The following is a 16,304-nucleotide window of genomic DNA, read 5'->3' as shown; positions in this document are numbered from 1 at the left end:
ATACATGTGCTCTCGAAAAGCCCTCAGACGAGCAACAGAAATCACTAACACAAGTTCTAAGAATAGCAAAGCTATCAGCATAGACGCATATCTCTCCTTCATTTAGGTTGGAGGAAAACAAACACAGGTTAGGCGTCCCTACCCTGTTCTAGATGGTATCCCTACTTAACCAAATCCCAACCTAACAAAGGTGTCAGCAATGAATGACCCCCAAGGGAAGTCACCCACTCTAAGTCTCTTGGTGAAAACCTAAAGTTCTCCAGTCATGACCCCTCACTGCCTACCCATCCGCTCTCTAAAGGGTCCTCAGGTCTCTGCTCTAACTCCACCCAGGGGTGCTGTCCCTAATACAAAACAGTCAACAACATTTGAGACGCCCCTTGCGAAACGCCTCTCACGTGGTGCAACTTCAGGCTTTTTCCATGATGCTTTGTATTGGGCCTCAGACGTTAGAGTTGACCTTGCTTCTCAGTCTCTTCTCCGGCCCGCTGATACCCCTTAAACATTCCAGAACCCTCCTCCATGTCTGGGCCGTCTACTGAACAGACCTCTATTCATTCACTTATAATTGGATCCCCCCTTTCCTGTTGCAGACAGATATCTGCCGCCAAGAACCCAACTCTCATAGACTTCTAAAAAGGCTTGCAACATTTCTCAGCCCAGACATGTACGTGTAAATCACTGCTAAAACATTTCAGGCCTACAATATTTCACATTATGATTATAGCATTCAATTTCTTCATTTAATTAAAGCATGTTAAACTCTTATTCTATTATTTAGAAAACATTACTCTAAATCATGGCCCATTAATGCAATGACCAAAAACGTTAAACAATCTGTGTCGTGAAAAGAAACACCTTCCCTTTTAGCTCCAGCTCTGGCCCTGAGGCCTACCACGTTCTGCGTTTTACCACAGACCATCTTATATGTTAACAGCTACACGACATAGATTCAAAATAATCTCGTCTAATAAAATCATATAATGTCACGCATTTCTGTATTTGTTCCACTTCTACTTAAATCTCTATATTAGCTATACATTTAGAATATAATTTCATATACTATTAGCACTCATGGCATTTCTCTTCATGAATTATGCTCTCTATAGGTAAGTGTGATGTACTCATATATTTATATCAGTTTGCGCTCTCTCAGTTCCCCCCTTTGATGACCTCTCGGGGTCATCACTAACATTTAAACTGCAGTTATTGCTGGCATTCTCTGCGCTTCCAGAGCTCTCAGGCTCCTGTACTGATTATCTTGTATGGCAGCCAATCTCTGCAACTGTTCTCTTTGGGCCCCTTCTGACCTTCTTGCTCTGTACCATTTGAATACCCTCACCAATCCCCACAATATTATCCCACAGATCAATATTATGATGATAGGCTTTAGGATATACCAAATAAAGCTTTTGCCTAAGGTGGAAAACCACCCTCCAACTGCACTCATTCCGTGGCCCACCTTTTCCCAGACATTTTCTCTACTCAAGTCTTCGATCTCTTTGTGTATATTAGTTATGTTCTTAATAACTTTCTCAAGGGGCTTTGAAAGGTCTGGAATGTAAGTGCAACATTCCTGAACCTTCAAAGCCTTACAGACTCCGCCCTCTTTTGCTAATAAAACATCTAATGCAAGCCGATTTTGAAGAACCATAGCCCTTATCGATTGCATCTCTCCTTCTACCAGCATTAAGGACTGAGCAGTGCTGGCAGACAACCTGTCGACAACTGTTGCCAGTCGTCTAATTTTAACATCATTAAGGATTATTCCCAAAAGAGGGAACATAGCTCCAAAGACATCTCCAACCATTTCTGCATCGCCTAAATCTCTCCTTCCCCTCGATGATGTCTGGCCCTCAATGATCAATAAGTCTTGTGCATGATATATTTTGGGGAAGACAATTGCCAAGTAACATGATCCATACCAGTTGTCAGGTAGTCTCACGTAAGCATTTCTTCCACATACAAAATACACATTTGGAATCACTTGCATTCCCTTCAGGAAATCCTTAGTGTAGTACTCTAAATTAAAAGCATGTTCACAGTCAACTTCACCCACGTATACATTTTCATAATACGTTTTGGCTCGGTGAAGACATAACTTTCCTTTCTGCGCTTTATCTAAAGCTATTGGACCACTACTACCCTTTCTCTTATGTAACTTCTCTTCCTCGGTCCAATCTAATTTCCCTTGTCCTGATTTTTTCAAAATCTTTTGTCTCCTGTAACGATCATCCACCTGCCCTATGAACTTTTTCTCGACTTCTGACACCTTGCATGTCAGATTATTTCTACGGGCATGTGAAGTATCTAAGGTAATCCAAGGAATGAAGAACTTGGCCAATCTGTCTTCACTCTTCCAGTAATCCCATTTATTCATCTGCTTATAATTCGGGACTTCTGGCAACACAGAATCATAATTGGAGAAATAGTATTCAAAACTATCTCTCTCATAAAATATACTAAGCAATAAGCTACATGTAATGCCATATGTCAGAGGGAGGTGATGATATCGAATTCCTTCATCTACAGACGCAGGCAACTGCATGCAGACGTAGCAATCCTTAACCTCCATGGCATCCACGTATTCATACAAAAGTTTAGCATAAGCATTTGACCTAAAGTCTCCTTGGGACTCGTCTACATGTAACCTGCGGGCTTCTGCAGCCAATAACGCTTTCTCTTGAGTGTTTTCCCTTTTCTCACCTGCAACAGTAGGTGTAAGTGTTACTACAGAATTCGCATCAGTTACCTTTACCTCTTCCTCATGTCCCTTCACATAAGAAATTGTTACCACTAAAGCTATTAATATTATCACTCCTACTATTAGTGTACCTATTATACATTTAGCTCTGCGGTTCGGGGTGCCGGCCTCCATTTCGTCAGACAATCTAGCTTTTCCCTTTCTCTTTGCAAAAAAAGTTCTTTTCCTCTCGTTCCTTTACAGTCTCTTTCAATCCTTTTTTGTCTTTAGAATCCACACAGCTGGAGGCTGACAGCCTTTTTCGCAAAAAGTCCTTTCACAGTTCAAAAAGACAACCTTAGCCCTTCTCCATCCACTCAAGGGGTTCCCTAAAATTCTCTGCTTCCTGGGCGCTAGGTAATCTTCTTTTCTTCTGCTTGCTTTATTTACAAAGTCCTTTAACAATCGACTATTAGATTTGTGGTTGCAGCTTCAATAGCATAGTTCAATATTTCCATGCGAAGAGTATGCTCTTCATGTGCTGTTATCGTGGTACCAAAGTCGGGGAATTTCAATTCTGTAAGAAACATGTGTTTTAACTTGCTGAGGCGGGGAGGTCTGGGGAGCACGAATGTTAGTGACCCTTCTTGTTCGACACCGGGTACCAACAGTTGTATTTCCACGGTGATAATGGGCTCAGAACTGGACACCACCACCGCTCGGATCCTCCCTGTCTCCGGTTTCACAGACATTTGTCGCCAGATATGTCCACTCAGGTGTGGAGTATCTTCTGTTAGGCACACGCACTCTTCTTGACCTTCTTCGGTCTGGTGCTTCAGCGCCCTGAGCACCTTCTTCTGGGTCTGAGTCTTCTGATATCGGAGGAAGGGTTGCTTCTGGAGTTGACCTCAGGCTAGAACTTCTTCTTTGCGGCCAATTTGCTTCTCCACGTGCCCTTCTACTCCTTCTCCTTCTGGTCTGTTCTCGCTCTCTTTCAGACCTGTCAGGGTCAGACTCGTACTCCCAGCTGTCTTCTCCTTCTGTAGCGTCTTCTGTTTCGCTGTTGTACTGACCGTCCTCAGCTTGGTCAGACTCGTTCCCTGCTTCCACTGGCACCTCTACAGCTTGGCTAGCCCCCTCTATGGCTTCTTGGTCCTCAGCTGGACGTCCATCCGAGAGAGGAGCTGTTTCCAGAGGTGCTGGAACCCTTTTCGTATGCGACGCGTGTATCCAGTTGGGCAGGCCTCCCACCTTTACAGCTGTACTTGTGATCAGGATGACCTGGTAGGGCCCACGCCAACGAATATCCAAGCAGCTTCTTCTCACATGTTTCTTCACCAGGACCCAGTCCCCCGGATACAGGTCATGGCAAGGGCCCTGGCACGCTGGAACCTCTGCAGCCTGCACCTGAAGGGACACAGAACGCATGGCGTCAGACAGCCCCTTACAATAGTCCAGGATCATATCATCTGTGATATTTAACAGTGCAGTAGCTGGAATAGATGGCAGTCTCATTGCTCTCCCCATTAACACCTCATGTGGTGACAACCCTGTTCTTCTGTCTGGGGTACTACGAAGGCTCATGAGTACTAATGGCAGGGCGTCAGGCCAACTCAGGGTCGTTGAGGAGCAAACTTTCGCTATTCTGGACTTGATCGTGCCATTAATTTGTTCCACAATTCCTGAGGCTTCTGGTCGGTAACTGCAATGGAGCTTTTGGTCTATATTCAGTGCAACACAAATCATCTTCACAAGCTCGCTGTTAAAATGTGTTCCCCTATCTGATTCCAAAAAGGCCGGCACCCCGAACCGAGGGATAAGTTCTCTAAGCAGTAACTTAGCCACTGTGAGGGTGTCGCACCTACGTGTAGGGTATGCCTCAACCCATCTGGAGAACACACAAACAACCACCAGGACATAGCGGAGGCGGTTGCATCTTGGCATTTCAATGAAATCTATCTGCATTCTGTTGAATGGACCTCCAGACCTTCCTATGTGACTTAGTGCAACTGGTGTTCTTTTCCCTACATTCAGCTGCTGGCAGGTCACACAACGCTGGCACACTGCTTCTGCTGCTATTCTAAACTTAGGATTGTACCAAGTCTGTCTAAACACTCTCAGCATAGCATCTCTCCCTAAGTGTACGGGACCATGTATGAGTCTAGCCATTGGACTCACCATCTCATTGGGCAACACTGCTCTGCCGTCTGCTGAGACCCAAAAATGAGTCTCACCCATTACACATCCTGCCTTTTCCCATGTTTCCTTTTCTGAATCAGGAGCATTTTCTTGCATGGTTGACAATTCATCCCAAGTATCAACAGTTTCCAGTATCATGGCTAATTCAGTTCTTACATTTATTCCACCCACATCCACCTCTGTGAAAGAGTAACCTTGTTCTGCGCAATACCGCGCAACTTCATCAGCATATCTATTGCCTTTCGAAACAAAGTCCTCATTTTTGGTATGTGCGATGCACTTTACAACTGCGATACTTGCTGGACATTGCAATGCTTCTAACAACAAGCGCACAAACTCTCCATTGCGAATGGGAGAGCCTGAAGAAGTCATGAACCCTCTTTGAGACCATAACTGCCCGTAATCATGAACTACCCCAAACCCGTATTGGCTGTCGGTGTAGATGGTGACTCGAATTTGATTGCCTGCTAAGCAAGCACGTGTTAGGGCAATAATCTCGGCTACCTGAGCGGAGTTTACTCCTTCCAGGCACCCTGCTTCCACAACTCCTTCAATTGTACAAACAGCATAAGCTGCTCTCAACTGCCCAACTTCGTCTCTTACACATGAGCCATCGACAAAGAAAACTTCGTCTGGGTCGGTCAGTGGCTCATCTACGATGTCGGGTCTGGGTTTGGTGCATAGTTCAGTCACATCGAGACAGTCATGGTCTGTATATTCATCATCATCATCAATATCATTTGGAAGTGGCATTAAGGTAGCAGGGTTCAAAACAGAGCATCTCTTGAGGGTCACGTTCTCTGCAGCAAGAATAACTTGCTCATAGCGCGTGAGCCTGCTATTGGTCAGATGCTGTGTTTTGGTCCTGGTCATCAACAGTTCAACAGAATGTGGCACGCACACCTCTAACGGGTGCCCCATGACGATATTTTCACATCTCTCAATGCTGACACCCGTTGCAGCAACGGATTTGAGACATCCGGGCAACGCTGCGGCTACTGGGTCTAAAGTAGCTGAGAAATAAGCAACTGGTCTACGGGCATTCCCATGGATTTGGACCAACACAGACAACGCACAACCTTCTCTCTCACAACAGTAAAGAAAGAATTGTTTATTGTAATCAGGCATTCCCAATGCCGGAGCACGACACAGGTCCTCTCTCAGCTGTAAGAATGCCATCAAACAGTCTTTGTCCCATGGTACCGGATCACTCACCTCCTTGTGCGTCAGTTTTTGCAAAGGTTTTGCTTTCAGTGAAAAATTCACGATCCACTGTCGGCAATAACCCACCATCCCTAGGAACATCCTGACCTCTCTCTGTGTCTGAGGCGCATTCATTTTCATGATCGCCTCTATCCTGTCTGGTGACACCTTTCGTTTTCCTTTCTCAATTCTATGTCCCAAGTACTGCACTTCTGTCAGGCAGTACTGCAATTTTCCCGGGGATACCTTATGCCCATTGGCAGCTAGGTGATTTAACAAAGCAATGGAGTCTTCCCTGCAAGCTTCTTCTGTTTCTGACGCCACAAGGAGGTCGTCTATGTACTGGACCAGAACTGACTTCTGGGGCAGCACTAGACTTTCAAGATTTTTCTTCAGAAGCTGGTTAAAGATCGATGGACTCTCTGTATACCCCTGAGGGATACGACACCATGTTAGGACGCGATTTTCCAGCTTAAATGCGAAAAGAAAATGGCTATCTTCGTCCAAAGGGATCGAAAAGAAAGCCTGACAAAGATCTATCACAGTGAACCACTCAGCTTGGAATGGAATCTGAAACAGTATCACTGATGGATTCGGCACCACTGGACAACATGAAACGACTATGTTATTAATCTTTCGAAGGTCCTGTACTATCCGAAATTTCCCATTTGGTTTCTGCAGACCCATAATCGGGGAGTTACATGGACTACCCACGATTTCTTTCAGTATTCCCTGTTTAATCATGGACTCGATCACGGGTTTTATGCCTGCAATCGTTTCTGGAGTCAATTTATACTGGGGTGTTCTTGGGAACTCAGCATGCGGTTTCACTACAATTTTCACTGGGTCCACCCCTTTGACCAATCCAATCTCTTCCCCAGTGAAATCCCATACCTCTGATGCCACTGTCTCTCTCAAATCCCAGGGAAGCTCGTCTACTGTCAAAGTAGGGTACAGCTCCACACATATTCTTGAGTTTGCAACTTTGAAATCTGCATCATCATCATTAGTCAATACCTCCACTCCCTGAGGTGTACAATATATAGTACAATTCAATTTGCACAACAGGTCTCTTCCTAGCAGACACACAGGGCTTGAATCGCAAACCACAAATTGGTGCTCATCGCTGTACTTCCCTATTTTCACCTGTACCGGTTCTGTCAATTGGCTGGTTATTCTCCTGTTTGCGACCCCTACCACCTGTATGGTCTCTCCAGACATGGGCAGGTCTGGAACTGCAGCTGATCTGATCGTGGATCTAGTGGCTCCTGTGTCCACCAGAAATGTCGTAGGGCACCCTGCTACTTCTGCTTCCACATAGGGTCCCCTCTGATCTACCTCTAAGGCTGCCCCGAGGGTGCAGTCTTCTCTTTCCACTCTCTGTCCGGTTAATGGGTCCACATAATAGCATTCTTCCCCTTCCACAAACAGGGGCATTTGTCTATAGGTCTTACCCATATTCCCTACTCGAGGAGGTTGCGGGAACTGGGCTCGGGGAGGAGCCCCCCCTTTGAGCACCTTTCCTTGGTATGGCGTCGCCCCTCTCATAGGTGCGCTCTGGACCTCTTCCTCCTCTATCTCTTGCTCTCCGATCTCTACATTGTAAGGGCACTCGCGTTTCCAATGCCCCAACTCGTTGCACTGGTGGCACCTAGTCGTTTTCTTCAAGGTAGCTATGTCTACTCTGGGTCTGAAGGTAGTACTCTCCTCATTACCCTTGTTCTGACTGTACTGCTTCTTACCTCCTGTACCTGTCCCTTGCTGCTGTTGTTGCGGTCCCCCCTTTCCTGCTGCCTGCAATTGTACCACCATCAGCTTCTCTTTTAGTTTCTTAGCCTTGGAGTCTACCTCATCACAGCAGTACCTGGCATATCTCAGTATTTCATCTAGGGGTCTACTTTGCCAACAAATCGAGTGTTGCTGAATCATTAAACTAATATCCGGTCTCAGTCCCAGGACGAACTTGGACACGAATTGCCCTATGTCTTTTGGATCCATTACATCCAAGCCGCTATACTGTTTAAACGCCTTCAGCAATCTCTCGTAATATTCATGGACTGTCTCTTTGGGTTCCTGTCTCGTTCTGTCTATTCTGACCCAATCTATGTCTTGCATTGGCACTTTTTCTTTCAGCCAAGTCATCACTCTCTCGAATTTTGCCATCACGATCTCGGACGGCCCATTAGTCCTAGCATCTCTCTCTGGCTCCGTTGTGGGCCACTCAGCGCTAACCTTGCATGCTGTCCACAGATCTCCTGGTACTACAATGTCAAACAGCGTGTTCAGATCTATCCATAGGACTTTTGAGATCTTTACAAACCTCTCGACTTGCTTGTACCACTCCACGGGGCTCTCTCGTAACTTGGGGAAAGATGTGGTAAAAGCAGCTAAATCTCCCCTACTCCAAGGGACATGTACATAGCTCCCATTGGCAACTTCACGCAAAGGGTAAGCTTCTATTCCCTGCTGTCCTGGTGTTATACCAATCATGCTTCTTCTGCCGGTCCCTTTCTTGGACCACCTCTCTTCCCATTTATCTAGTGCCCTCCATGTCCTTATTCCAGTAATCAGTTCCCTTATGTGTGTTTTCAGCCCAATCGTTCTCCTCTCATCTAGATCTCGATCTGAGTAATGTAGCCTGTGGTTACCCTGTAGTGCTTTGGTTCTTGACAAGTCCACCATATATTTGCCTGCTAGTTCGACTAACTTCTCATGGACTGCTCTCGCCTTTCGTGTGATGTCCTTTGCCATATACAGTATTTCATCCTGTTCATACATTTCCATTCTTTCTAAAGGCAGAGTACCATCTACCATGTCATCCAGATCTGACCTTAAGCTGGAGACATCAAGTCTCTTGGCTTTTATCTCAGCTCGCAATATGTCTTTTGAAGGGGGCTCACTGGTCTCCCTACCATCCCAACTTCGAGCTCTGCGTTTGGGCTCAGGAGAGTTAATGGGTGGCCTCCCTTGCTCCCATCTCTCCAGGTCCCATGCTCGGCCATCCGATCTTGGAAGGTGATGGAACACGGGCCTTTTATCCCTACTCTCTCTCTGCCCACTCTCTTCTTCTTCTCTCCTCTCACCGCACATCTCTCTGTTATTTTCCCTCTGGTCGCTACACTCCCTTTGCCTCGTATCGCTCAATATCCGATACGATCCTTCCTGGTTCCCCATATTCCCTGGGCTGCGCTCATTTCTGTCATCACAGGGACTATGGTGCGACCTCTCACAACTCCCATTCAGTTCTCTGGTACCGGGCACACAGTGTGGACATTTAAAGCTGTTCCTGTACTCTTGCGCCCTCCTCTCCCCTTCACTGAGTATTGGGCCCGCCACCCCTCCACTCCCGGGGCCCCCGTTTTCCAGGTCTGTTCTACCTCCATTCCGGGCCCAATGGGTGACTCCCCTACTCCCTCTACAGTCCCACTCCGGGCTACTCTCCCCAGCCCCGCAGTGAGTTCGTGCTCTGCTGTCCTGACTTTCTCTTTCTGCTTCCGCAGCGTTGATGCACTTTTGAGCCTTCACTGCCTCATCCCACTGCTTCATGTACTCATTTAGCTCTTGAAAGGATTTTCGTCCAGATCCCCTCAGATCCATTGGCCATCTAGGGCCCCCAGGATCTCCTCCTGGGTCCCCTGCTGTGTGCATCGGGGTGCTCCACTCTCTGGGTATCGGCATCTGACTTGGGGAATTAGTGGTATCGTTCCTCCTTGCCTGCTCTGCTCTTTCTCTGTCTTTCCGTTTCCGTTCTTCCCCTTTTGCTCTCTCTTGGTCATATATCGATATTATAGGACCTATGGTAACAGGTACCTGTAGTGCATCTGGTAATGGGTAGGATGTGGCGCTTTCCGTTTCCGGCGCTCTTTGTACCACAAACCTACCGACTACCTGTTGCACCTGACTAGGCTGGAGCAACTCTTTCTTTGGCTCAGGATCCCACTCTGAACTGGGAAGCGGTCTATGCTCTCCTGCATTGCCCCCCTTTTCTCTTTCAGTATTCTCGACCTCTCCCCCTGCTCTATTATACGGGGGTGGCCTGTCTGTCAGTAATCTGTTTATCAGGCTGTCCTCTGTTTCGCTCTCATCATCTTCTTCTAGGGGGCTTTTATTTACTGGCGCCTCTAACACTGGGTACAGTTTATTTATTTCCAAATTATGCACTCTCCATCTTTTAGCATCCGCATCCCACCTGGCATCCTGTACTGCCCTTACCGAGCGTTTCACCCTTTCTTGCCGTCTGTTCATATTCCTTTCATGCGCTGCCCTAAGCCATGCTTCAAGGGCTTCAAACTGGGTTGGTCTAGGCAAGGGTCTCTTTGAGGTCATGATTGATTTCAATCGATGTAACACCTCTAATCTGAACGTCCCGTACTTCGGGAACGTCAGTTCCTCGTTTCCTTCAGTAATCTTACTCCACTCTGATATCCAAAGGATCGTATGCAACCCAACATTTACTGCCATATAACGAGCTGGCGTACCCTCCGGCGGGGCTTCTTCCCCTTCATACGATCCTCGCCTCTCTTTCTTAAACAGCGCTTTCAACCATTTAAAACACTTCATAATTATGCGCACAAAATTCAGCCTCGCTACTCTGTTTACTTCCTGATGACAATCCACCAATCCTGTCGCGGCTTTGCTAGCTTGGCCTATCACAGCGCGGTCTTTCTCCTGTTGGCCAATCACGTCGCGACCTTGTATGACGTGTTCGCTAGCTGGCCTATCACAGCGCGGTCTTTCTCCGGTCAGCCAATCACTGCGCGACACCACCTGACGTCTCTTTTCTCCGCTTCGCAGCAGCACCCCTCCTTTCTCAACTCGTCTCCCGGTTATGCATGCGTCCCATTCATACACTGAAAAATGACTACTTCCGACCAAGCGGTCACTTCTCTCGACTGTACGTCCACAGTCTATCTGTAATTGTCAACACAACTGACGAGCTATCGTCTCTCTGATAGGTTACTTACACACACAGTAACTTCCGACCAGCGTCTGTTACTCACGCACTCACTCTTACGTTCCCCCTATCTCGGTCTCTCGGGTGATCAATGGTACCTCATGACCCCCTTCACACTAGTTGACAATTACTCTGGGTGTCCGATACACCCGAACCACTTAAGCTCTCCTTGAACTTAAGATTTCCACCGGTTGCGCGCGCTCACAACCTGTTCCACAGTCACTCTACAGACATTCAACTCCGCCAGACATTACAACATAGATACAATACAAAAACACCGCAATCTAACACGCATAACCCTTTATACTCACTCTCGACCGATACTGCTGCTTTTTCTGTCTCACGTCATCCGGATCTTCATCTGCGGGCTGTTCTTCCGATCATCGATTTCTAGGGGCCTTGGGGTAAGCTAACCTGGCCTAGGTCACCGTCCTCAAGAAGGCAACCATCCTCTATAGCTACCAACTGAAAGGGCGAGATTTTGATCGATACCTTATATCTATTGATCCAAACCTCGATCTGGTCGACTGAACCTTTATTGCCTGTCTTGGAAGGAAACAGTACACCTATCTGCAATTTAGTTCACCCAAGAAAGGACTCTACTCTCAAAGATCACGGACAACTTCTAGGTTTCAAAAGTTTATTGTAAAGATATAATGAGCTGCAAATACAAGCATCTCAGAATGAGATTCACGAGATACACAGGTCCAATTACATACATGTGCTCTCGAAAAGCCCTCAGACGAGCAACAGAAATCACTAACACAAGTTCTAAGAATAGCAAAGCTATCAGCATAGACGCATATCTCTCCTTCATTTAGGTTGGAGGAAAACAAACACAGGTTAGGCGTCCCTACCCTGTTCTAGATGGTATCCCTACTTAACCAAATCCCAACCTAACAAAGGTGTCAGCAATGAATGACCCCCAAGGGAAGTCACCCACTCTAAGTCTCTTGGTGAAAACCTAAAGTTCTCCAGTCATGACCCCTCACTGCCTACCCATCCGCTCTCTAAAGGGTCCTCAGGTCTCTGCTCTAACTCCACCCAGGGGTGCTGTCCCTAATACAAAACAGTCAACAACATTTGAGACGCCCCTTGCGAAACGCCTCTCACGTGGTGCAACTTCAGGCTTTTTCCATGATGCTTTGTATTGGGCCTCAGACGTTAGAGTTGACCTTGCTTCTCAGTCTCTTCTCCGGCCCGCTGATACCCCTTAAACATTCCAGAACCCTCCTCCATGTCTGGGCCGTCTACTGAACAGACCTCTATTCATTCACTTATAATTGGATCCCCCCTTTCCTGTTGCAGACAGATATCTGCCGCCAAGAACCCAACTCTCATAGACTTCTAAAAAGGCTTGCAACATTTCTCAGCCCAGACATGTACGTGTAAATCACTGCTAAAACATTTCAGGCCTACAATATTTCACATTATGATTATAGCATTCAATTTCTTCATTTAATTAAAGCATGTTAAACTCTTATTCTATTATTTAGAAAACATTACTCTAAATCATGGCCCATTAATGCAATGACCAAAAACGTTAAACAATCTGTGTCGTGAAAAGAAACACCTTCCCTTTTAGCTCCAGCTCTGGCCCTGAGGCCTACCACGTTCTGCGTTTTACCACAGACCATCTTATATGTTAACAGCTACACGACATAGATTCAAAATAATCTCGTCTAATAAAATCATATAATGTCACGCATTTCTGTATTTGTTCCACTTCTACTTAAATCTCTATATTAGCTATACATTTAGAATATAATTTCATATACTATTAGCACTCATGGCATTTCTCTTCATGAATTATGCTCTCTATAGGTAAGTGTGATGTACTCATATATTTATATCAGTTTGCGCTCTCTCACCATCTAGGGTATCACATAAGCTTGTTATAAATTGTATTAATTTATAAGTACCCTTATTCACATATTTACAAGGCTGTGGACAGTACAGGGTGACGCATAAAGTGAAAAAAGTGACTTTTCAGAGGCTGCAAAGAGCGCACACAGGAGGCAGAGCATGCCCCGGCCTCAGCAGGGGTGCCAGGCTTACCATCTCGTTGAGCAGGACATTGCTAGTGCCATCCTTACCATCTCGTTGCCCAGGACATTGCTAGTGCCATCCTTACCATCTCGTTGTCCTCGCCTCGGTTGAGCAGGGCATTGCTAGTGCCAGCCTTACCATCTCGTTGTCCTGGCCTCGGTTGAGCAGGGCATTGCTAGTGCCATCCTTACCATCTCGTTGTCCTCGCCTGGATTGAGCAGGGCATTGCCTCGTTCCTCTGCCTCGTCCTCCATTCCAGATGTGTGAGGGTCCTCCATTCCAGATGTGTGAGGGTGCCCCTGGCACCGCTGCCCGAGAGGAGCCTTCTCACCCTGCCGCCCGTCCGCCTGGAAGTGCTGGCTGCCTCCTCCCAGCCTGCTTTTTGTGCGCACACGCCCTCCCTCCCCAAGGAGTCGGCGGTGCCAGCGCCTCCTAAAACAAAGCGCTTGAGCCGTGTGAGCTGAGGCTCCAGCCCTGTGTGTTCCTGGGATGAGAGGCCTGTGGGTCCCAATGGGGGCCCCGTGGGTGCCAGGGGAGAGCCCTGGGCGGGCCTTCACGTGAGCCCTTGATGTGTCTGTGTGTCTTTGTTACTGGAGGGTGTGTGCACCTGTGCCAGTGGCCTGCACACCTCACGGTTTACACAATCAACAAACAATCGAAAAGAATACAGAACAATTGGTTGTGTATTGGGGGCTGTCAGGGATCTGGGTGGGGGAGCCCCCAGTGAAGATGGGGGGACGACTTATACATTCTATAGTCAAGGAGTCAAGGCGGCACCGCCCATTGGGCTGAGAGGGCTTCGCCCCCCCCTCTCCCCACACACACACACACACACCGTGTACCTAGCTCCGGCTGAAGCTGTGTGGGTTCTGGAGAAGAGAGAGTCAGAATAAACATTTTATTTCCTCCGCCAGACGGCTGATCTTCTGTCCTCAAAGGAATCGATGAGGGGTCACAGGTGGGTCACAGCATCGAGAACAAACCCCCCACGGTGGGGGTTCGAATTGTGCTTTGCTGATCACCCTTTGTTTTAAAGAGAGACAACGCTTGCCATTAACACTGGGGTGTGAGACGCACCCACAGGTCAGAGGGAATCTCTGGCAACTTCCTGGTTCCAGCGAACAAAGCAGAAATCACAAAATGTCTTGATTTGTAATTGCATTTATTTAGTGCTTACTACTCATGTGAGAAGTAATAAGCGCTAAATAAATGCTAAAAAGGGAAGTCTTTAAAACATTTTCCATGTAATGTTCCATCCAGCCGTCCAGACTTTTCTGTCAATTGGAAGGGGGATGGGGGCATTTGTGATTTTGGTTCTAAAAGTGCTAAGCACTGACTCAAACATAAGAGCATGCAAAATCATGTTTCCATAATAGGAGTGGGGTGAATGGATAGCAAAGAGGGCATGTGGGTAGCAGTCCCAATCCTCTGGGTAAAATGTTCCTGGCTGCCTGCTGTCTTTCGTTTGTGAAATTTACATAGAGCAAACATGGAGCAAAGGCATCAGGGCGCTTTACATGAGCACGAGATTACACTACGCAAAATAACATTTTTATTCTTTAGGCGTGGGGAGATTTAGGGCCCGATTCACAGAATGAACGTAAGACTCAATCCTAAACTTACTACTATTTTGGTAGTCACAGAATGAATTTACTACTTTTGGTATTCACGGAAGTTAGGATTTTGTCTTAAGTTTGTCTTAAGACAAACTTAAGACAGACTTAAGACAGACTTAAGACAAAATCCTAACTTCTGTGAATACCAAAAGTAGTAAATTCATTCTGTGACTACCAAAATAGTAGTAAGTTTAGGATTGAGTCTTAAGTTCATTCTGTGAATCGGGCCCTAAGTGATTTGCTCAGGATCACAAGATGTTGAGCTGATGCTGGGATTCAAACCTCATTCTCTAGTTCCAAAGCTGTCAACTCAGGCTGTTAGGGCACATCCCATCAGTTAGTATTTGCGTCAGTGGTGGCTAGTGATCCTTGAAAGTTATGGGGTGTAATACCACCCAGGAGTCTACCCCTTTTTTTGGTAAAAATTCACCTCACTCATACCCATTCCTGCTTACATTTATACCCAGATGAACAAACCTTTGGCACTGGGTTTGTGTTTCAAAAGGGACGTAAACCTGCACAAAATGTTTTTAGGTCTCGCCTATTACATCCCGAGGGGATCATCGACGAGATTATAGTAAGCGGTCCGAAAAGTCTACCTAGCTGCGGATCGCGTACAGTTCATGTGAGCCAGGCGCCTGCACATCATTGCCAGCCACATCACAAATCACACACCACCATTTGTCTGTGCCTCGGCATCCGATTTCAAAGCACTGGGTTTGTGTTTCAAAAGTGACGTAAACCTGCACAAAAGGTTTTTGTAGTTTACTTTCCGGAGTAAAACCTGTTTTGCATTGGAAAGTTGCCTGCAAGTAACTCAAAGTAGTGCAAATCGCTGGTTTGTGTAATCTGTGTCAAAAGGGCATTCAGGCTGACCATGATGGCACAAGGGGTGGACACAAGGACCAGGTTAGCCCCGCTGAAACGTTACCTTCTCAGTCAAGCACAAAGAGTCCTGTCCGCAGCGAAGGGAGCCTCAAGGAGCACGGAAACATCTCGGGTAGTCGTTGATGTAGCATAAAGAGTACGCCTGGCATCATAGGCGGTTGTTGCTGTAGTTCAAAGATTCTGTTGTCCTTGCGAATGGTTGGGCAGGAGCTTTAAGATTGTGCTCTCCGTGAGCAGTTGATGCTGTAGATCGAAGGGCAGGGTTGACAGAACTTCTCTTTGACGGGCAGTACGAGCGACAAGGTTTTGGTACAAACGGGACATACGCGGTCACAAAGAACCCACAAACTTCAAATCTGCTCCACTGAGGTCACACCAAGGGACCAGGACCTGGAGGGCACCACTTGTGGGTCAGGGGCTTACTCCAGTTGGATTGGGGCTGGTTCAGGTAGTTCTGAGCCTGTTATGTACCTGTTGCTCTGTCAGGAGGTCAGCAGACTAGTCCTTGGAGTCACTCTTAGAGTTCTGAGTTCAGGTGTAGGTCCAATCCCTCTGACTCAGACAAGAAGGCAGCAGGGCAGCAAACCAGCCAGGGAGTAAGCATGGGCGTAAAATCCGTTACGCTCGCGGATTTTTCGTATTTTCGGGGAATCCGCAATCCGCGAACTCTCGCGGATGCGGCGAGAATACGCAAAATCCGCGCGAAGCGGAT

General features: G+C 46.9%; 1 protein-coding gene across 1 annotated transcript in view; it reads right to left on the bottom strand.

The window, feature by feature from the left end:
* LOC144791062 (putative cation-transporting ATPase 13A4) overlaps positions 1-13,323 on the bottom strand; it is a 270,931-nt gene extending 257,608 nt beyond the window's left edge. Inside the window, exon 1 of the mRNA XM_078665705.1 lies at positions 13,280-13,323. Within this exon, the coding sequence (XP_078521831.1) occupies positions 13,280-13,282 (3 nt within the window). The 5' untranslated portion in view covers positions 13,283-13,323. The remainder of the gene's footprint in view (positions 1-13,279) is intronic.
* Between the last annotated feature and the right edge of the window lie 2,981 nt (positions 13,324-16,304).

Source organism: Lissotriton helveticus, chromosome 11 (assembly GCF_964261635.1).
Source record: "Lissotriton helveticus chromosome 11, aLisHel1.1, whole genome shotgun sequence".
Classification (NCBI taxonomy): Eukaryota; Metazoa; Chordata; class Amphibia; order Caudata; family Salamandridae; genus Lissotriton; species Lissotriton helveticus.
The sequence above is the reverse complement of the archived record's forward strand: the minus strand, read 5'-3'. Positions and strand labels throughout refer to the sequence as shown.